Source organism: Littorina saxatilis, linkage group LG17, assembly GCF_037325665.1.
Source record: "Littorina saxatilis isolate snail1 linkage group LG17, US_GU_Lsax_2.0, whole genome shotgun sequence".
Lineage (NCBI taxonomy): Eukaryota > Metazoa > Mollusca > Gastropoda > Littorinimorpha > Littorinidae > Littorina > Littorina saxatilis.
This window is the reverse complement of record NC_090261.1, coordinates 5,521,570-5,545,271: the sequence shown is the minus strand read 5'-3', so window position 1 is coordinate 5,545,271 and position 23,702 is coordinate 5,521,570. Positions and strand designations below refer to the sequence as shown.

Genomic DNA, 23,702 nt, shown 5'->3' with positions numbered 1-23,702 from the left:
CATTAGATTTTTGTCGCAAACTGCTAAACAGCAATGCTTCGGTAAAAAGAACACATTTTGTTATAACATAATATATATATGCCTTTCAGTGTACTGAGATTCATTTCCTCAACGAAACACCTTGACAATGACAGAGCGAAATTAGTATGTTGCGGAAACAACGTTTTGGAATGATGACACTTTTACAGCGGATGCATATATTTCCTCAACGAGTGCAAAGTTCAAACAAAGAAACACCTATTGCAAGTTTAATGTCCAACCTATAAATGCACAATAGCCAACACAAAATGCCATGATAAAGATAACTGGTTGTTTGTTCCGTGCAACCTTTCAGAAGCACTTTCATTGTTTTGATTTGACAAACATGTGGTAAGAATGCTTCTTCATCACACCCCCCCCCACCCCCTTTAAAAAAAAACATAACAAGAAGGGGAAAAACAGCAACAACACACACACACACACACACACACACACACACACGCGCAAACCTAAACGAACAAACAACAACAACAACAGGAAGAGAAGAAAAAAACCCTGAAAAATGTGGAAAAAACGAGTTGACAATTTCCTTGTGTGTGTGCGTATGTGTGTGTGTGTGTGGTATCATTCTCTTTTTTGCAAGTTGTTGCTGTCGTAGGTTTAGTCAAGTGATAAATTTAGCACACGAGTCACTCACTGTGAGGCCTGGTCAGTAGCCGCGAGCAGGGTATACATGAGCAAGCGTTCCGAACTGAAAGGAAAGTTCTCTCCCTTGAGCTATTTCATTCCTATCACAGTACCCCTGAGCTATAGCGAACACACAAGGCCAAGCAAGGTAAGCGTGGCCCCACAACGCCTAAGTTATTTAGTCACCAAAACACAACTGCTGCCAGCGTGTTCGCTCTTCGTCATTCTCACACGACGTTATGCTAATGACGTTATGCTAATGATGTGTAATAATGTCTAGTGTAAAGCGCCATGAGACTGCCATTCGGCGGTGAACAGCGCTATAAAAGAATGTTTTATTATTATTATTATTATTATTATTATTATTACTTTATGAAGCTGGTTTTGTTGACGGTGTTAAGTGGGTCCAGAATTGCACGTTGGACGGTATGAGTAATCTTGTGGGGTCAAAGGGCAAGGCGTAATCAGTGATACGTGTGCATGTCCGTGAGTGTGTCTACTTACAATTCAGTTTACGATATAAGGATCAAAACACTATTTAGACGGTTACAATCTCGTTGGTTATTACCCTGTTATCAAAAACATAAGCATTTTATAACGAATTGTTCTGTATAATAGTTGTTATTGTCAGGCTGTTCGGTTGTAGGCCCTAGTTATTTCAGTGTTGACGTTTTCAAGTTGTCCCTAAGGCCGAGAAGGAAAAAAAAAACCTTTATGGAAAGGCCCGGACAAAGGAAGAATATTGCCCCAAAATATGAAACACACTTTTGTCTACATTCAATACCGCCAGCTGCAAAGAGCTCTTTCAACTAGCGGCAAGCAGACGGTTAGAGGGAATTCCCGTTCAACACACAACGCAGTAAGCTTACTCATACAAGTCATACGCTACTCTGGACTGAATACAATTCTTTTTCCCGGAGACTGACTATGACGCACTTGCTCGTACTTTTACAACCCGTACCGGATACCTTAGAAAAGGGCGGACTTTTCCAGCAGTGTATTTGGCAAAGGTGATGTAGCCTAGGTGTAAAGTATTTGTGCCACAATCTTGGTCTTTACTGTAGTAATGATAAACGTCAGAAGGATAGAAAAACAACAACCATCCTGCGTTTTTACACCAACGTATACATTGGAGTTTCCCTGTCCCCGATTTGCGTCAATAGGCCTACCCGGCTTTTGTTCGACAATGCTGCGCAACCGACAACTTCAACACTTTTGAGCGATTTCACATATGTTACGACATCCAATTCAATGAAAACCCCAACATGATTAATACAATTTCGCCGTCCTCTTCCCCACCCCTTAACTGAATATTTGAAAAGCATTGCACAGTAAACGTGTGTTTTATCTGCAAAATTACAGAAACTGCAGAAACTGATGTAACGCTCACATGGTATAGTTTTTATGACTGAATCACGCCGGATCGATGCATCAAACGAATTGTCCAAGACTGAGATAGAGAGTATAAAATGTGACAACAAGACCCTATCCGGCACTTGTTTTACACGTGACATTGACGAAGACGTCATGAGCAAATTTTAAAACAGAAGACACACAAAACATCAGAAGAGCAATGATGAAAACAAGCATGTGACATACCGTGGCATTACGTCATGCGGAAAATAAGTACTGTGGAGTTTGTGTTAAAAAAAAGAAAAGGACGTCACGAAGTCAGACGTCACAAAGAACTGGTAGCCTTGATGTCACAGAACTACATCAGCGTCACAGAATCTCTTTCCTCTAGATGCCTGGGCTAGCCAAACACTTTGTGTCATGAGGTAAACGTAGAAAACCTTTCCCCCTCTTCTGAAAAGAAACCCACCTCCTTCTCTAGTGAGCAATGTAGATTGTGTGCATCTCATGCACCTTCGCGAAGACAACCGCCTCCAATGTCTTTACACATTTCTGTGACCTTGTTCATGACGAACAAATAATTGCGAAGGCAAGTTTCTCACAATTAATGGCTCACGGTTTTCCTTCTATGCAAGCAAGATCATCTTTCACGAAGGCAATACAGGTACACACGTTCATGCAGACACACACATACTCTGTCCAGCGGGAAATGGTTAAGTTCGGGCCATACTCAGTCTGTGTCAAGGTGAACTTGCCATACGCAGGTATATCAGTCATATGATTGCAGTGAAGATCTCTGTTTTTACTGCGTCAAAAAGCGAATACATAAGCGCAGACATGCCTTCGAGTGTTCATCTCCATAATTATGTATTGCAGTGACGATCTCTGAATTTACTGCGTAAAGAAACGAATACATAAGGATAAATATGCCTTCATCTCAGAGTTCCTCGATGTAAACTACAGATTCCCATCAAGGGTACACTGGTAGTTTTCCCTTCAGTCTCAGCCTCAGCATGCCGCCTACGATGCTACTTCTTCTTCTTCTACGTTCCCGGCCATACGTCTAGATGTCCAGTCCAGTGTTGAGTGCAAATCCCGCAGTTTATACGATGCTACGATAATAGACTGCACAAGTAGCTACTCTCACGTCCCAGCAAAGTACAGGTCTATGATATGGTCATCCATGCGAACTACTTCAGTCGATATGAAGTCAGTATACAGACGTGCTTTACATTTGTTCAAGCAGTTACAGAGATGCTTCATAAGTTCATCTTACTGAGGGCGTGGAGCCGGTCTTCTCGGAGCGGGACTGGTCGCAGTAAGTTGGGTTCGGGATAGCAACGGTCGGTCACGGTCGTTGGGTCGGTCCGGTCGCGGTCGCTTTGGGGCGCTCAGGTGGTCGCTCACGGCCTGGCGACCTTGACCTTTGGGCACACCATAAGGTGAGAGGTCAGGAGTTGTCTGAGCTCCTGGCTTTCACGTGCTAACTTTTTAATCTCGTTGCGTAAGGTGGTGTTGGACCCTTCTATCCTGCGGCATTTCTGTAACAGATAGATATATATGGTTTTCTTCATAATGCACGATTCTGCCATCTCAAGAGAAACAATTCATACACAGGATGGATCGGGATATGGCAGGCTTGGGAAGAGGGTGAGGTAGCGGGTATGAGGGGACGGAGAAGGAGAGAAAGAACGGGAGGGAGAATGTATGTGTGTGTGTGTGTGTATGTGTGTGTGTGTGTGTGTGTGTGTGTGTGTGTCAGTGTGTGTTGGGCGCGTGTGCGCGCGTGTACGCAGTGTGTGTGTGTGTCCATGCGGGCGTGCGTGTGTGTGTCAGTGTGTGTGTGTGTGTGTGTGTGTGTGTGTGTGTGTGTACGTGTGTGTGTGAGTGTGTGTGTGTGTGTGTGTGTGTGTGTGTGTGTGTGTGTGTGTGCGTGTGTGTGTGTGAGCGCGCGCCCGCCACACACACTAACAGTACGATAATTTACCTGAAAATTTATCGTTGGACTATTTTGGAGTTTGCTGTGTGCATTTGATATATCTGATAGTATTCCCCCACTATTGCCAAATCAACTAGTTAGTGTTCTTCCTAGTCTCAAACCATGTCACAAACTGATAGTGACATTGTCAAATACTGAGCGGATGTCACACAGGCTTATTTTCTATTTTTAGAAACTTATTCGTCACATGACGTCACTGACAGGATTTGATCTCTAAGATTCAAGTTAAAAGATCCCGAGAGACGAATGTAAACTATAAACTGAGCATGAGTCAAAACTACTTACCACCATACCACAGATCTGTAATATTTCTTTTCAGGAGAGGAGGTACCACAATGAACGATTCAGGTCAACGAATCCGAAACTTTGTCCTAAATACAAGTCACGTGCTCACTACGATCCAGTTTCATCATTACTAAGCAAGACCCAAACATGTGCGTAGTTTTTGTGTTATTCTCACAGTTTATTTTTAAGAACAGCAGATTTTGCCATCAGCACCACGAGTTTCTTTTTCTGCTGAGTCCAGTTCGATTTTCTTTCGCTAGTTCTCAAAAGATCAGGGTAGTTTTCTTGACACCCCTCTTTCAGATCAAGGACAGAAAACAATTATTCAATTCTGAGATTGGAAATAAGACTTCATCGTTGGCCATACTACTTTTTGTCAAAGTGTGCACGGTTGTTTTCATTCAGTCATTGTGTGTTTCCTTGCATATTTACACCCCCGGTATAGGGGTGTGTATAGGTTTTGGTCGATGTGTTTGTTTGTTTGTTTGTGTGTTTGTGTTCGCATATAGATCTCAAGAATGAACGGACCGATCGTCACCAAACTTGGTGAACAGGTTCTATACATTCCTGAGACGGTCCTTACAAAAATTGGGACCAGTCAAACACACGGTTAGGGAGTTATTGGTGGATTAAGATTCTACAAGGACTTATACAGAAACATATTAATGGTCAAAGGGAAATAACCTTCTCAGTTGGTGGCAGTGAGAATGGGTGCAGTGAGAATGGTTATTTCCCTTTGACCAACGGGGGTGTTTTTCCTACCTCGGAGGAATTTCTTGTTTTGATTTGCCTGTGGCTTGGTTGGGGATGCTTGTTCTAGGCGGTGATCAATTTGTTCAAGTCATGATGTCCAGTAACGTTTGTTGGAATCTATGGTTTTAGGTGCGTAAATTAGGAAAAGGAGAAAGCAAGAGGGAAGAAGGGGGAGGGGTTGGGGGGGAGGGGTTGGGGGGTGGAGTCCGATAGGGACAGAGAGGGGAGGAGGGGCATTACTAAAACTAGTGCTTAGATGGTCTGGCAAAGAAAAGATGTATTCCAGACCCCCAAGTCCAGTCATACAAAACAAATTACAATGAAAAGATGTATTCCAGACCCCCAAGTCCAGTCATACAAAACACATTACAATGAAAAGATGTATTCCAGACCCCCAAGTCCAGTCATACAAAACACATTACAATGAAAAGATGTATTCCAGACCCCCAAGTCAAGTCATACAAAACAAATTACAATGAAAAGATGTATTCCAGACCCCCAAGTCCAGTCATACAAAACAAATTACAATGAAAAGATGTATTCCAGACCCCCAAGTCCAGTCATACAAAACAAATTACAATGAAAAGAACATTCTAAAGAAACTGTTGTGTAACAAGTAATTCAGAAATTGACAATCTAACTGACCAAGAAACCTCAATCACCCAGGACACGACAGTGCGGAACTGAATCAATCAACAGGCTGTTCCTTGCAAAGATGGCCGTACACACTTTTCTGAGTAATCCTTGTAATCCAGGCGATTCTATACTTGTCAAAAGCACGATTCATTGTTATGGGGGATATATTTTAGTTCTAGTAACCGGACGCGAATTATGAAAGATATGAAGATTCACTTGTAAACAAACACCACCAGCACCTTACCTAGCTCTTATGCCCAAACATGAATAATCTTAACAGATACGACGACGAAGAAGAAATCAAAGAAAAAAGAGATATAAAGAGACAAAGAGAAAAAAAAAGAAAAAAAAAGAAAAACTTCACAAGTAATCATAACTGACTCTACATGTTTTTTTGGTACAGCGGTTGTATCCAACCAGAATTATTACAAAACTTGGTTTTAAACCACAAAAAAACCGAACTAAAATTCATTGATTCCAGCCATGTAAACAAAATTCTAAGAGAAGCTTTTTCGCTTTCAGTCAAAACAATACCATTGCAAGGTGTACACAAAAAGTCTTCATGCTTACCCTTGTGAGCACATCAGCCGTGTCTTTCTGTTTCTGTCGGAATCTCTGTGCAGCCACCCGGTTCTGGTCACGACGCTTCCCGGCTCTCTCTCGCTCCTCGGCAGTCATCTGAAGCACAAGGATAACTCACAATAAGGTCGCCGTTCAGCAGCGCCACCGCACCTTTACACCAAATCATTCCTCACCTGTTCCTCTGGATCTGATATGATAAGGGATATTATGGTTACTGCTGAGCAGCGCTAGCCCACCTTTACAACGGGACATAGCATATTAACTCTACCTGTCCCAAGACTGTGACAGGCCAATTCGTCCTGAGAAGACATAAACATTAACTAATCAGTCAGACCGTCACACCCAATCAGCCCCCACGTGATCTGAGAGTGATAATGGATGATGAGGTTAAACTGTTGAGCAGTGCCATCCAACCTTTACACCAAATATTCCCCACCTGTCCCGCTTTATCTGAGAAGGATACTATCTATAATACGGTTACTGGTGAGCAGTGCCACCCGACCTTTAATACGGTTACTGGTGAGCAGTGCCATCCAACCTTTACACCTGGGCATAGCATATTAACTCTACCTGTACCTAGACAGGCCATTTGGTCCTAAGAGGACGTTAAAACTAACTAGTCAGTCAGACCTTCACATCCAATCAGCCCCTACGTGATCTGAGGAGGATAACGGGTAATAAGGTTACCGCTGAGCAGTGCCAACCCACCTTTACATTGAATCATTCCCCACCTGTCCCGCTTGATCTGAGAGGGATAAGAGAAAATAAGGTTACCCCCGTGCGGCACTCTCCTCTTTATGACCGATTCATCCCCCTTCAGTACTAATGAGTTCATCTACAATACTGATCACTTTGGTGGTCAGTGTGATGCAATTCAGATTTTGTTCAAAATAAGGCTTGTAGTTACATTTGTATTGTGGCAATTAATTTATAAAACCTCACTAGTCACTTACTCAGTCGCTACTGTCTTTGGATCCCCGTCAGTGTTTTGATGTGTAAGGGTCATTATATCTACTTACAGCCGTGCGGAAAATTATAATTATATGTCTAGATCTGTCGTGACTGTTCCTGTTAAGGCTGAACTGTAGACTGAGAACTATGCCCCAAAGAAAGACTTCGAGTTGGTCTTTTAAGTGTTTTTGAAAGGTTTTTAGGTGTGGCCTAAGTCGCATACAAACAGAAATTGACAACCAGCCAGGATATAGGTCATGAGTGAGAAAAGCACATGCAAGGTAGACGTTTTTGACTGCAAATAGGTAAAATAGAAACATCCCCCCCCAACAATTTAAAAAAAAAAATAAATTAGAATAAAATAAACACAAAACGACCGAAATAGCCAATTTCGAGAGAAATCCAGATATTAGTACAATCGACAGACATAGCAAACTGGCTTCAGTTTATTTTTTTCCTCGTGTTCATTTTGACATCCAGGTAAAATCGCCTACCTCGGCGACACACACTTAGCCTATCTACACCTATATGATATGACCTAGATTAGCAGTACATTCCCGGATCCTTTCAGGTGCGAACGTTTCGCTAGAGGCGGCGTTCATAGCGAAAGAATGTAATATTTGAAGAGATAGAGCAACGAGACAGTGTTTCAAAACGTACCATAATCTGCTGTGGGAGTAAATGGTTTTGTTAAATATTTGACTATAATTCATACTCCTACTGATTTGGAAAAGGTTCAAGTTAATATAGTTTTTCACTACGGCAACATTCAGCCATTCCGTCACAAACACGATTGCTATATTTTGCATTTGGATATCATATCAAAATTAAAATGCTATCAAGCGTGACTTCTATTCTGGACAATATACTGACCCCCCCCCCCCCCTCCCCGTGCACTGCACAGTCTCTCTCTCTCTCTCTCTCTCTCTCTCTCTCTCTCTCTCTCTCTCTCTCTCTTCTCTCTCTCCTGAGTTCTCTGTCTCTTTCTATGCAACTATTTGTGTCTATGCTGCGCGCGTGCGTGTGTGCGTCTGTGAACGCCCTTGTGCCCTACTTTTCCGGTTTACGGGTTCCTATTCCTTCAAGAATCTGCAGACTGACCTTGTGCCTACCAGCACTGTGTCTAACACGCTGTGTCTCTGGAAACAGATCGATAATGCTCACACACATTCACAACTTGACACATGAATGAAAGGAACCAACAAGTCACGGTCAAAAGTGCACACTATGAGCCAAGCCGTAAGGCCAAACAAACAGGAACTGCTTCTTATCGGTATTAACGGACGTTTTCCCATCACATTCATAATCATCACATGCATGCGCAGATGGGATTGAAGACACGGGGACAGATATATACAGGCAGACAGACAAACTGACAGGCGGACACATATAGACAGACATAAAATACCTATGACCACACCCCTGTAACTAACATAGGTTACGGCCGACAGAGAGAGAGAGAGAGAGAGAGAGAGAGAGAGAGAGAGAGAGAGAGAGAGAGAGAGAGAGAGAGAGAGAGAGAGAGAGAGAGAGAGAGAGAGACAGAGACAGAGACAGAGAGACAGAGAGAGAGAGAGAGAGAGACTGAGAGACTGAGAGAGAGAGAGAGAGAGAGAGAGAGAGAGAGAGAGAGAGAGAGAGAGAGAGAGAGACAAACAGATAGACACGGTCACACACGCAGGCTGTACTCTCACACTCACACCCACGCACAATACAAACGCCGAGTCCTATAACCAGGGCACTTAGATACACAGGGCAAACAAAACAGAAACCCAACGGGGTGTACTCCTAATTTGTGCGGATTCAGCGAATTCCTTCGACCGTTTGTGGTTGGCTCAGTCCATTATCGACTGGCCGACCCGTCGCGATATAACCTTCGTGGTTGAAAACGACGTTAAACACCAAATCAAGAAAGAAAGAAAAAGACTGGCCGACTTCCAGTCTTGACAACGGCTGTCGACCAAACCTAAACACGGACAAACTCACAGTTCCTATTTCAGCGGTGTGGCCAGCAGACGATCAACCCTTGTAATAACTGTTAGCTTAGGGATTTAATTTACAGCGCCAAACCGTCGACAAATTATACCAGCGATGTTATTAGGCCAAAAAAAAAATAGGTCTGTTTACGGTAACATAGGCCCAAAAAATAGGGTCGGTAGGTCGGGATTTTTTTTTTTTCTTTCCCAAAAAACCATATTTTTACGTTATTTTGCAAAAAAAACAAAAGTTTGTTTTTTTTTGGTTTTTTTTCCCCAAATGCCAAAAAAAAGTCTAGGGTCGCGCGAAAAAAATAGGGTCGGTCGGGTTACCGTAAACAAACTATTTTTTGTTGTTGGCCTTAACCCGTAGCACTCTTTTCATACAACCAAAGTCATGTTTGTGACATTAGGAAGAATCTCCAGGCTTTATGGATGTCTCTACTTCATTTGTTGGGAATGCCAGCATAGCCTGCTCGTCGCGATATAACCTTCGTGGTTGAAAACGACGTTAAACACCAAATAAAGAAAGAAAGACAGCATAGCCTGCACCGGAGATGTGTTAATTCTCACCTGTGCAACATGTATCAAATCCAATTTCTTTGGAAATAGATATATGCTAATTGCTATGGACACGAGCTTCTTGCCTTTTCTATAGCATATATTTTTTTAGTCTTACGCCTATTCTGCTTGTGAGAATCGAAGACGATAGCAACGGCACAATACAAAATTAAAATTGCAGAAATATACACTTTGTAAGCGAGATATATATCTCAAGGCACAAGTGAACCCATATTTAACTCACAGAATACACTAGAACTAGTGTCAGAGTTCACGGGAAATGAACACCTAACAATTATGTGTAGGGGAAAGGGTCCTAATATGCCGGAACGGCTCCTAATATGGACCACCTCCTGTTCTGACAAACTAACGGCGCTAGAGCGCTCAAAGCAATTTCATTCGCTTTATTCACCCTCTCTGGATAAGTTGTACATGTCAAAACAGTTGCAGAAACACAAACCTCAAAACCGTTAGGCTTTTTCTCTTTTTTTTCTCACTTTTGGCAGGGTTCACTCTAAATTTGCCGCCTAAAACGGACTCGTTTCTGTCCACAGCCAAAGCTTTCATAACACAAAAATGGCTATATATGACAGCTAAGACAGTATTTGTTACATTTTAACAGTGTGTACCCCGAGTTTCTACTGCAAACAAAAAATAATAGCAAAACCTCAAAGTATGTGTGAGTCCCCTAATATAGACCACCTTCAACAAATCGAAGAAAATAAAAACTAAAGGCAATTTCAATTAATTCATTAAGAAGCTTGCTGAAAATAACCTATAACTAGCCCTCGAGATTTCAAAAAAATGTAACAAAGTTTTTTTTGTGTGGAAGTTGATAATTTCACTTATTTTCACTCTGTTTTTGATAAGCTTCTTCAGTTTCCTGTTGTGCTTCAAATAATGCTCTCATCAACCCGAAACAGCTAAATCTAAAGCATATTTGAATTAGTCTGACTTGCACACTAAGTTGTATCATGTTATTTTGAAGTATAGGGGGCTTTTTACAGTGATTCGTGAAGGCCGCTTCACTGGTCCATATTGGGCGCCCAGGCTCCTAATATGGACCATTTGTGATTTTTTTCTGTATTTAATTTTTGCTGAAGGTCTATCAAAGCTATTTCACTCTAATTATGTTATGCCTAACGGTTAAACTAAGAGAGAAGGACTACCAACCACAAAATGAAACTTCTTCGCAAGAAAACAAGCTAGTTATCAGCAATAAACAAAAAGTGGTCCATATTAGGGGCCCTTCCCCTACCTCTACTAAGAGTAAGTCTGTATATAAGAGACAGAAACTCTCCGAGAAGACAACCTAATGGCAAACTTAGCGGATTACATTGAACAAAAACATAACACATAGTGGCATTCTTTCAAAGTGCATAGTTATACCCAGCTACTTCACAATACGAGGGTTCAACAATACGGTGTTGGCCTATGTAGCCTACGACTGAAAAAAGTAAAAGTAAACTCCAGGCTCACCTGTTTCTTGACTTTGACTAGAGGCTTAGCGTCCACCACAAGCTCTGGTTTTCCGGCAGCCAGACGACGACTCTGGATGGTGTACTTCAGTTCCTCCTTGATCAGCGGCGTCAGACAGTTCGTCTCCAGCGCCGTCAAGGTCGCCGCCACCATCTTGTCGTCTGTGGGCACAGGGAACATGAACTTGCGGTCTGACGTCACAGATTTGACGTCAGGTGTGCTGCTTGCGTCACTGAACGTGGAAGCGTAGTCCTCGCTGCACGTGGAGTAGCAGGAGGGGGTGGAGGGAGGGTGGGCGTGGTTGGAAGGCGGCGAGAAGGGGCTGGGGGTTAATGGGGGACGATAGGACGGGGTTGCGGGAGGATTGTGAGAAGATGTGGTCGGCTGGTTCCCCGAAGGGACGGGCAGGTTGACGCTCAAGAACACAGAGTTCTGTTCTCCCCCGGACATCACCACAGTGCCGAAGAACGCCCCGTCGTGCTCGTTCACCACGGCCGTGTTGCTGGTGCTGCCACCGTCCTCTTCCATGTCCACGTCCCCGCTGGCCATTTCTAGCGCAGTGGTGGGGATGCAACCAACATGTCCACTCCCCCCAGTCACGTACTCCTCCCCTGCAAAGGTCAGGATGACCGTAGAGTCCAGCGTGGTGTAGGTGGCCTCCGCACCTTCCACAGGTATGAAGCCTTCAGCCATGACCAGGTCGGAGGAAGCCACGGGTTCTCCCGCCTTGGCGTCAAAAGCCTGGATGTCGCAGTCGGCGAAGTCAAAAAAGCTCTTGTTGTAGTCTGGCAGCAACAGTGGAGAGCCTTCCAGCATTTGGTTCCAGCCTTGGTTTGTGGATGCTTGAGGCATGGTGTTGTTGATCATCTGCACGAGTGGAAAAAGGCATGAGTCATGCGTTTCAATGGTAGAATAAAGTGTGGTATGGAACAATCTGGCGTTGAAATAGAGTGAGCTCACTTTCTGAACTGTGATGGGTCAGTATCGGGTCTCTGAGAAAGTGTACAGTTTCCATCAATTTTAAAAGACAAGGAAAATAATTAAAATGAGATCGTATCTCCACAGGCAACTTAGTGTCTAGTTTCAGAACAGAAATCTGCGTTATGCAAGACCGGCAAAGCAAAGATAAGGGTCTGTAACAACAACAACAACAACAACAACAACAACAACAACAACAACAACAACAACAACAACAACAACAACAACAACTCATATGAACAGGGTACGATGTAAACATTTAAATAAAAACATGATAAAACCATATGTCCAAAATGTCACGTATATATATATATATACCGTCAGTGGCCGACGTTTTCAGATATGACGAGACCCTACAGTTTCAGACACTGTAGTAACCAGGTTAAACTGGCAACGGCTAGTTAAGCCGGTTAGTTAGTTCCAGCGAGAGCCCCCCAAGCCCAGCAAACAACTGATCCAGCAGAATACTCACTGGGCAAATAAAACCCAGAAACAAACCGTGGTTACCATCATTGCAAGCAACTTGTGCAACACAGGAGTAACAGTTTCACCACTTACTTCTTCAGTCACGGATCATCGACAAAGATTTCAGAGAGGAATATTTTCATTCACGGTAATATTCGTAAACGTTGGTGCAACGTCGAAGACAGAGAGAGCGGTTTATCGCGGCGGGTTTGTTGTCAACTGGAGTCGCACACGCGGTGTGAGCAACGTGCTTTGAGGCAAACGGTTTATAGTTGCACCACTGTGTGACAATCTTCGCCTAAAAATATCCGCCAATCAGAACGGCGCTACGTCGCAGAGGCCACGGTGTACGAAAATGGAGTATCATTTAAAGCAGCGCGGTGCGTTTTCAACGTTTAGTTCCTGTTTGCTTATGGATAAAGACCTTTCACAAAATCGACAATATGATAATTTCTGAGTCAGACGACAGGTGATTACTTTGCACCAAACATGTTCTATTGTTTTACACATGGGCTAGTTTTCTCAGTTTGGAACTCAGCTCGCGATTCAAGTCTGGTAAATACAACCCGTTACCCACTACACCAGTGCCAGCAACCAGCAGCCAGCGTGAATGGAATTCAATTCTGGTAGCTTTTTGGTCATATCTGCTTTACTGTTAGAAGGTCGGGTTAGTCGGGTTGTTAGCAGCACTAACCTTGAGTTCAGTCAGTACAGACTAGTAAAGTCATAAAAAGATTAGAACTGGCAGGTGACACAAATTAATTCTAACTGCATACAGCGCTGCAAGTTAGTTGTCTTATTCCCTTCTCAACTACTTGAGCATAAAGAACGAAGACGAACAAAAACTTAGGAACACGGTACGTCCACACAGAAAGCAATCCAGTTCAAGCGTTGAAGACACCAATTGGCCAAGTTTTGCAATCGTTTTTCAAACTCTCAGAGTTCACTGAACAGAGATAAGCATTTTACCTTGTCGATAGTATTTTCTTGTGTTCAGTTAAAAAAAAAATTCATAAAAGATAAAAACAGAAACTCATTAATCCATAAACAGCAGGAATAAATTTATATTACCATGATTTCACCGTCACTGAAACAGTTTTAGAGGACTTTGTCAAGATTCTATCTGGTTGTTTTCGTCTCAGATAATTTTATTATTGCTTAATTTGTACGTCTAAGTCACATAGTTAGGAGCTACACCATGTCACACACTTTCACAATTGCAAAACTGAAGTTTTGACTGACTTGGCTGTAGTGACCTAAAAACGAACTGACACGGTTTACCGCCGGGCTACTCAGCAAATACTTTGCAATGAATACTTATAGTCGACTCCGAGCGTTCTTAGTTTTTAACCTCACAGTCACTGTGATAACTACGTAAGTCAGTCAGTGGCAACGCCTAATTGATGACAACTCGGAGACCGCCGTCATGCGAGTCAATGCGCGACTACCGAATTTGACCCGAGACGGGCTCGACTAGGGTATGCATATATGGGGTGGCCAAGTCAAGTCCAGCCACAAACTTACTCGCTGAAGTGTAAAAAGTCATTGCACTTATAAAATTCTTGTCACCGAAATCACTTTCAGTTCAGTTTTGACATCGTGTAGGACCGGGAGCTGTATTGTATTGCAAATGACATTCCACACTGACAAACAGTGTGATTTAGTCACAATGCTGAGCCAGAACTGTTGATTTAAAAAAAAAAAAGCTAATATATTGTCCCCACAGTAAGAGACCTCAGGAGGAAAACAAGTCACAAACATTAAGGCAATAACCTATCGTCATCCACTTAGTCAGGCACAAATTGGGTTTTTCTTTCTGTTTAAATAAATTCCCACGAAGATAGTAGCTTAGTTTTTACACCCTCTTTTTCTTATTATCACAGTTAAAAAGATATCGTCAGCTAGGACACGTGCTTTTCAACTTCAACTTACAGCAACAAACTTTGTCAGCACGTCGTTGTGTTTTGGTCGGAGTCCCAAAGATAGAATGCTTAGTAATGAGCACCGGCCGGCTTTTATACGAAGCGCTCCGGCAACTCCGCGAAGCACCATGCATTCAGAGAGAGCCAAGCGAGCAGGGTTGAGCTTGTTTTCGTCTTCACAGCGAAGCTGCGAGGGTCGACACTGCCCACGGCGTTTGATCGTTGGGTGTTTGTGTTTCATAGGTGCTGGAAACCAAGAGTGTGTGTGTGTGTGTGTGCGTGTGTGTGTGTGTGTTTTGCAAAACGTTCTATGCTGGTGTACGGTTTGTTTGTTTCATCCATGTGGACAGTGGAAACTTTTTTGTCACCACAATGAAAATATATGGGCTGTCGGCCTATGTCAATAAAATATCCACGGGCAAGTACCTGTCGGACATCTCACGTGTTTAAAAAAAAATAAAAATTCACAGCATCTTGTAAGTTACTGCCCGTAAAGGACTGTATGATCAGTGGACAATATTTCATACGCCTGTGTTCTCCATTTTCTAGGTCTTCGGCCGCGAGCAATGGCGATGAGCCAAACTTGCCAAGTGAGACAGCACACATACACACCGACGTATTACACGGTTAACCTGGCCCAGGCCGCTAGAAATCTTGCCCACAAATTGCACAAGCCAGGGAAATCATTATGCCGACTTTGAATTCCCGATAGCTATAATTAGCCAGGGTCTCGGTTGAGCAATGCTATCTGGTTGACCGTGACAGGCTCTGGAAGGGGAAAGAGTGATCGAGATCAAAGTGGTTGTTTTCGGGCGTATGCTTCAACACTGGCTAGTTGTTGCACCACGATTCGGCAACGTTCTTTTCATTCTGTAGGGAAACAGTGTTAGAGAGAAAAAGAGAGAGAGAGAGAGAGAGAGAGAGAGAGAGAGAGAGAGAGAGAGAGAGAGAGAGAGAGAGCCTCGGAGCGTGAGAGGAAGAGAGAGAGAGAGAGAGAGAGAGAGAGAGAGAGAGAGAGAGAGAGAGAGAGAGAGAGAGAGACTGTGTACACACACACACACACATACACACACAATCATATACACCTTGAGACACAAACACAGGCACACACAAACACACACACACACACACTCACTGGCACACAGACACACACACGCACACACTCACACAAACACACACACACACACACACACACACTCACACACACTGGCACACAAACGGACTCTCAGTTTCTTTGTGAAACGCTTCCCATCCGCATCCACCCCCTACCACTGTAAGAAATCGTTATTACTTGCGTGGATAAAAACATCGATAGTACTGGTTGTACTTTTGATTGACGGTCAAGGTTACTTGCTGTCATAGCGACCAGTCAGTTGTTTGTTTGCACTGGGATTTCCCGGCGCTGAGGTGCACATGCACCCTAGCCTTGCACTGTTGGCAGTGCAGGGGTTTAGTACCGCATTGTTCATTCGATCGCTGTATATAGTCGACGTTTTACTCAAAGAATTGCTTCTCATTGAACCCAGGAACAAAATGTTCAATCCTGCATTGTTAGGGCGGGCTGAAGAAGATTTGTTCACTGACTGTGGAAATTGTAACATTGAAGAAAAAATGAAAAAATGTCGAAGACAGTTACTGCACATATATACAATTTAATCATTATAACGATTAATGACAATACTAATGTAAAAGAAGCCATTTTAGGTATCAGTGAGTGATTTAAACCATACCCTTCCAGTAACTCCTTGAGATTTTGTATAAGCTTTCTTTGCGAGCAGAGCGTTCCCCCTATAATCACTGGAGATAGAAGGCAATTTGTGGTGTGTGTGTGTGTGTGTGTGTGTGTGTGTGTGTGTGTGTACATGCGTATGTGGGTGGGTGCGTGCGTGAACGCATGTAAGCACTGACACACACACACACACACACACACACACACACACACCACAGACAGTTCGACAGACTGACAGACAGACAGACAAACTCTCTCCCTACCCAATCTTCCTCTTCCCCTTCCCCTGACAATTCGGACTGGAAAAGCCATCACGAAAAAACAAATCAGTCTGATTTAATAAAGACTGAAGGGTGCAGCTGGGATTTCCACTCAGGTAAACATTTAGCATAGCGACAGTCGAGTTGCAAGCCTACCTATCACACGGTTTGGAGAAACTGAAAAAGCTATGCATGCACTCTGCCCTACATCCTGTTCAAACGTGCACCCAACCGTTGACACGGTTGTATCGCTTTCTGGAGCAGTGCCCGAGGCATTTAACACCCTCGACGAGGTCAACCCGGCTGTTACAGTGGAACCCCCCTTTCACGACACAATGGGGGTAAATTTACACAAAATATGAATAGAAAATCTGAAAAACTAGGGTCTTAAAAGGGAGGAAGTCTTAAATTGGGCGGTCTTAAAAAAAGGGTTCCGCTGTATTACTTACCTGTTACTTACATGCTTACACTTCCCCCCGCGGGTTAGGGGGAAGAATTGACCCGATGCTCCCCAGCATGTCGTAAGAGGCGACTAACGGATTCTGTTTCTCTTTTTACCCTTGTTAAGTGTTTCTTGTATAGAATATAGTCAATTTTTGTAAAGATTTTAGTCAAGCAGTATGTAAGAAATGTTAAGTCCTTTGTACTGGAAACTTGCATTCTCCCAGTAAGGTCATTGTACTACGTTGCAAGCCCCTGGAGCAAATTTTTGATTAGTGCTTTTGTGAACAAGAAACAATTGAGAAGTGGCTCTATCCCATCTCCCCCCCTTTCCCCGCGGTATAACCTTCGTGGTTGAAAACGACGTTAAACACCAAATAAAGAAAATGCTTACACTTATGAATTCTCGCCTTTGAAATCGTCTAATTCACGTTTGGGTATTGGTCATTGCATTGTTGATTCAGTTGTTGGTGATCTTCATCCTACGGCAAAACACTATGGCCAATGGAATTTGAGCCTGTCTCGTATCAGCGATAGAGACAGAAATACTAAGTAAGTTATTATTTAGCTGACTGTTTTACTATTCGACTGATTGACTGACTTACTGAATAATCAGCACGATGTTTATCAGCTTACTGGCTTCATTGGTTTGGATGTGCAGTCGACAGAAAAGCTGGCTTTAAGTTTTTGACTCTTTGCTATTTAGATTGTTAATTAGTGGTGTATGACTTTGCGAGTAACAGGGCGGAAACTGGGAGACGAGGAAGGGGTTGGGGTTAAGCGCCAATAAGCAGGCACTATGTTCGCTCTTTGGTTCCGTTCATTAATTTCTAGGTTTGTTTTTATTGTCCAAGACTACTCATGTTTTTAATTCAAACTCAAAATTGTTATTGTGATCTCAACATACAACACTAAGAGTTTGATCAGAGCTCCTCTCACTTGAAGTGTAAGCACATGAATACCCTTCGAAGGAGAAATAATGAACGGGGTAATAAGCAATAAAGCGTAGGCGGTGACATGAATTCGGACTTCTTTTTTTTAAGAGTGAGAGGTGTGGCAACATATATCGCCGAATTAGTGTCAAAGCGCAGTGATTATACAACTTCACGACAGCCAAGTGTCGTCCGCATACCGCTAATATCAAATGCTTTTAGCTGTTGGGAATGGCTGGGATGGAATTTCCATATCATGGGTACATACATGTTCTTAGTTTTTTCTGTCTGTCTTTTTTATATTTAGTCAAGTTTTGACTAAATATTTTAACATCGAGGGGGAATCGAAACGAGGGTCGTGGTGTATGTGCGTGTGTGCGTGTGTGTGTGCGTGTGTGTGTGTCTGTGTGTGTGTGTAGAGCGATTCAGACTAAACTACTGGACCGATCTTTATGAAATTTGACATGAGAGTTCCTGGGTATGAAATCCCCGAAAGTTTTTTTCATTTTTTGATAAATGTCTTTGATGACGTCTTATCCGGCTTTTCGTGAAAGTTGAGGCGGCACTGTCACGCCCTCATTTTTCAACCAAATTGGTTCAAATTTTGGTCAAGTAATCTTCGACGAAGCCCGGACTTCGGTATTGCATTTCAGCTTGGTGGCTTAAAAATTAATTGATGACTTTGGTCATTAAAAATCTGAAAATTGTAAAAAAAAATAAAAAAATTATAAAACGATCCAAATTTACGTTTATCTTATTCTCCATCATTTGCTGATTCCAAAAACATATAAATATGTTATATTCGGATTAAAAACAAGCTCTGAAAATTAAATATATAAAAATTATTATCAAAATTAAATTGTCCAAATCAATTTAAAAACACTTTCATCTTATTCCTTGTCGGTTCCTGATTCCAAAAACATATAGATATGATATGTTTGGATTAAAAACACGCTCAGAAAGTTAAAACAAAGAGAGGTACAGAAAAGCGTGCTATCCTTCTTAGCGCAACTACTACCCCGCTCTTCTTGTCAATGTCACTGCCTTTGCCATGAGCGGTGGACTGACGATGCTACGAGTATACGGTCTTGCTGAAAAATGGCATTGTGTTCAGTTTCATTCTGTGAGTTCGACAGCTACTTGACTAAATATTGTATTTTCGCCTTACGCGACTTGTTTTCTTTCGGTTTATGTGAAACGGCTTTCTGTGAACATTTCGGGGGGGGGGGGGGGGGGGGGGGATTTCAGATCGTCTATTGCAAACAACATGAACAGGCGAGAAACGGTTGATTCGCTTAAGATATTGGTTAACCGTTCACCTTGTTTATCCCTCCCTTCCTTCCCCGCGAGGGTCATTGGTGTAGGCAATTGCCTTTAATTCCTTTAGGTTTTCGCCACACCTTTTCTCTGTCTCTCCGTATGTGAGTGTGTGTGTGTGTGTGTGTGTGTGTGTGTGTGTGTGTGTGTGGGTCAGTGTGTGTGTGCCTACGTGTGTGTAGGTCCTCCCATCCCTTGCCCCATTCTCTCTCTCTAAAAAGGAAAACATATATGTCTCTGTATCTCTTTGTGATTCTGTCTCTTTCTTTCTCACTCTGTCTCTTTCTTTGTGTCTCTGTCTCTGTCTTTCTTTCTCTCTCTCTCTTTCTCTCTCTCTCTCTCTCTCTCTCTCTCTGATCTGCCCCGTCCATCACCCAACTCCCACTCAAATCCCAAGGACTGAAGAATGCCAGTCTTATGCATAGTTTACAAGATTATTTCATTTCTTCATTTTTGCTGTTGTTTTGTTTTGCTTAAATTTGTTTGTTTTTTAGACTTGTGTACTTAAATTGATTATTCAATATGTTACCATTGTAAACATGTGTACAGAAAGCGACGTGTTAAACTTTAAAAACGTGTTACTATTACAAAAACGGGATTCGTTCTACAGACTCAAAATGACCCCGTGACGGGCAAAAAACACACACACAAAACCATGCAAAACACAAAAATCAAACTCTTCTTCTCACATGTCCACCAATGGTAGCAGTTCAGACGGCTTCTGTGTGCATATCTCTGCGAGTCTCCCTTTCACTCAGCTGTTCGTGACGTCAGGTGGTGGTAGTAGTGTTGTTGTAATTCACTCGCAATGTGTTCGTGGTCTTGCATCAGGTATTGAAAGAAGCAGACGTGTCCTTCAGAGAACGATGGGAACCGAGCAACACAGGATTTACTTTAGCTCACACAGACGTGTCCTTCAGAGAACGATGGGAAGCGAGCAACACAAGATTTACTTTAGCTCACACAGACGTGTCCTTCAGAGAACGATGGGAAACGAGCAACACAGGATTTACTTTAGCTCACTAATGCGTGAAATGCATAGTATCTTAACAAGTCGCGTAAGGCGAAAATACAATATTTAGTCAAGTAGCTGTCGAACTCACAGAATGAAACTGAACGCAATGCCATTTTTCAGCAAGACCGTATACTCGTAGCATCGTCAGTCCACCGCTCATGGCAAAGGCAGTGAAATTGACAAGAAGAGCGGGGTAGTAGTTGCGCTAAGAAGGATAGCACGCTTTTCTGTACCTCTCTTTGTTTTAACTTTCTGAGCGTGTTTTTAATCCAAACATATCATATCTATATGTTTTTGGAATCAGGAACCGACAAGGAATAAGATGAAAGTGTTTTTAAATTGATTTGGACAATTTAATTTTGATAATAATTTTTATATATTTAATTTTCAGAGCTTGTTTTTAATCCGAATATAACATATTTATATGTTTTTGGAATCAGCAAATGATGGAGAATAAGATGATTGTTAATTTGAATCGTTTTATAAATTTTTATTTTTTTTTTACAATTTTCAGATTTTTAATGACCAAAGTCATTAATTAATTTTTAAGCCACCAAGCTGAAATGCAATACTGAAGTCCGGGCTTCGTCGAAGATTACTTGACCAAAATGTCAACCAATTTGGTTGAAAAATGAGGGCGTGACAGTGCCGCCTCAACTTTCACGAAAAGCCGGATATGACGTCATCAAAGACATTTATCAAAAAAATGAAAAAAACGTTCGGGGATTTCATACCCAGGAACTCTCATGTCAAATTTCATAAAGATCGGTCTAGTAGTTTAGTACATAGTCTGAATCGCTCTACACACACACACACACACACACACACACACACACACACACACACACACACACACACACACACACGCACATACACCACGACCCTCGTTTCGATTCCCCCTCGATGTTAAAATATTTAATCAAAACTTGACTAAATATAAAAACACTGAGAGTTCTTTTCTTGTGCCTTTGGATCAGTTGCACCACACACTGCGCTGTGTGTATAAGCTCCGATATCAAAGTAGCAACATTATGATTTATGAGAGTTCTTTTCTTGTGCCTTTGGATCAGTTGCACCACACACTGCGCTGTGTGTATAAGCTCCGATATCAAAGTAGCAACATTATGATTTATTACCGTGTCTATGATTTGAGTGGGCTTTTGTAGATCTTCTTCTTCTTTTCGATCGCAGATTACACTTGGGGCTTTTGTAGATAATATTGGCATTTATCAGCTATGATATTCAACCTGCGACAGACACTCGTTTATTCAACGAGAGAGAGAGAGAGAGAGAGAGAGAGAGAGAGAGAGAGAGAGAGAGAGAGAGAGAGAGAGAGAGAGAGAGAGAGAGAGAGAGAGATAATGAGATAAGATAAGAATTAAGATAAGATAAGATGAGATAAGATAAGATAATTTGACATGAGATGAGATTAGATGAGATAAGATAAGCTACATTTTTATTTTCCAAGCGTAATACAAAACAAGAAAAATGTTCATTCAAAATGAACAGCGTCGATGCAATGTCCACCAAAGATTTATTTTGGGAAGTGTTAAAGGTTAGGGTCAAAAGTTAATGAATTGCATGTTGTGCTGGATATATAAATTGTTTATTTCAGTCAATGCTTGATTCATAAGTACATTTTTCAGCATGGTGCATCTACAGGAGGGTGCTCCAACAATGATGCATAGTGCCAACATTTAGCGCAAACTTTTCACAACAGTGCATTATTACCACAAAGCGCATACAGCGATTATATAGTAGCAAGTTGCACTAAACATTTGAACAAAATGCATTTTGTTCAAATGTTAACAGCACAGCACCAAGTTTTGCATAAGTGCACAACAGCACTGACCATTTCACAAAAGTGCATTACAGCTGTGACAATTTTACAAAAGTGCATTGACCATATCAGGCAGATGGCTAACATGCAGATTTCGCTTTTGTCTGTCTTTCTTTGAAAAGTAGGCATGTTCAAGATCGATGAAGTCATGAGCAATTGGGTTAGATGACAGAAAAGATTCAAAAACGTCAGATTCAGTTAGATGACAGAAAAGATTCAAAAACGTCAGATTCAGTGTTTTGGGCACTGTTGAACAGGAAGATTCTCTCCTGTTCAACAAATGTGGGTTCAATTCAAAAGCAACATTGTCACAGATAGGCTAGTGTTACATTTCTGTAAAGTTTCAAAAACATCTTCCATGTTTTGGTTACTGTTGAACAGAGGCATATTTTCCTGTTCAAAAAAGTCTGACACAAATTGTCGTAGTTGTGGGTTAAGGTTCGATCTATACTGTCCTTCAAACGAGTCGTAGAACAGTCATTGTCACAGATAGTGTTACATTTCTGTTTTACATTCAAACGAGTCGTAGAAGTAGTAGTACATTTGCGTTTGGTTGTTTTTTCTTTTAGATTCCTGTCACTCATACTAGCAGTATTGATTGAGGTACATAAATCTGTTGATGTACAGGGATGACTTGTTTGTAATGAATCCTTGTTTCCTCCACATTGAGTTTGCATTGCAGTTGGACAAAAATGAACAGGTGTTAATTGATAAACACATTGATAATGGCTTTTGAGAAAATCAATCAATTCTGCAAAGGAATTAACTTGATGACATCAAAACTGCAGCGCCATTTGAAGAATGGTTACCATTTCTGTTTCTTTGATGGGAATCAAACAAATAAAAACATTGACTATCCAAGTTACCATGAATGGCAATAGTTGACTCCTGAAAAGTAGCAAGGATATAATTTGAGACGATAAACGCCTGATGCAATCCCTCCTCAAGGTCAGTCAACTCAAAACCTTCATCATTCGCAACATCAGTAGGCAACACAGCGGGATTCGTATGTCCAGAAATCATGTCGAAAAAATATTACATTTCAAAAGCATGTCCAACCACAGTTGTTGGCAAGTGTTCGTGTCCGAAGTAGCCTTCAGTGTGTGTATATGTATTCATGTGACAGAGAACGTGACCTCATTGTTCAATCCTCGCTCTCTCTTCTTTCTCATTCGAACGCACACACGCAAGAACGTAGCCTACGCACGCATGCACGCGCACGCACACACACACACACACACACACACACACACACACACACACACACACACCCCGCTGACGCACACGGCAAACCACGCACACACACACACTGACTGTCGGCAAGCATCTCTTTTTGTTTTCTTTACCTTTGTTTATTGTGTTTTCGATATTTGTGTTTATTTTTTGCTTGACTTATCTGTTTTATTTTAATGTTTGCTATCCACATCGTGTGATAAATGTTTCTTCTCAGTCTCCGAGTCAGTTTAGTTTCTGCACGCCGCTTTGATACTCCTTGTTTTTCTTTCTGGTGTATTGTGCGCGACTGATTTGCGGATTTATTTTTATTCCTTTCATATGCAGTT

The 23,702-nt window shown here is 42.0% G+C and overlaps 1 protein-coding gene across 2 annotated transcripts; it reads right to left on the bottom strand.

Annotated features, from left to right (window-relative positions):
- LOC138952014 (uncharacterized) lies at positions 1-14,652 on the bottom strand. Of its 2 annotated transcripts, none has more exons than XM_070323589.1 (4): positions 14,617-14,652; positions 11,242-12,108; positions 6,263-6,370; positions 1-3,560 (listed from the first exon to the last, which is right to left on the bottom strand). In XM_070323589.1, the coding sequence occupies exons 2-4, from the start codon at positions 12,106-12,108 to the stop codon at positions 3,423-3,425; spliced, it is 1,113 nt and encodes a 370-aa protein (XP_070179690.1). In that variant the 5' UTR covers positions 14,617-14,652; the 3' UTR covers positions 1-3,422. The 2 variants fall into 2 exon arrangements, with proteins under 2 accessions (XP_070179690.1, XP_070179689.1); XM_070323588.1 differs by lacking the exon at positions 14,617-14,652 and adding an exon at positions 12,778-12,915.
- Positions 14,653-23,702: the final 9,050 nt, after the last annotated feature.

What these genes read in the sequence shown, in the direction of transcription:
- LOC138952014 (XM_070323589.1), bottom strand. Translation starts at nt 12,108, where the DNA reads ATGATCAACAACACCATGCCTCAAGCATCCACAAACCAAGGCTGGAAC. An exon ending in TAGTCAAAGTCAAGAAACAG is followed by an intron (nt 6,371 to 11,241) that starts GTGAGCCTGGAG and finishes CTTGTGCTTCAG; the next exon opens with ATGACTGCCGAGGAGCGAGA. An exon ending in CGGCTGATGTGCTCACAAGG is followed by an intron (nt 3,561 to 6,262) that starts GTAAGCATGAAG and finishes TATCTGTTACAG; the next exon opens with AAATGCCGCAGGATAGAAGG.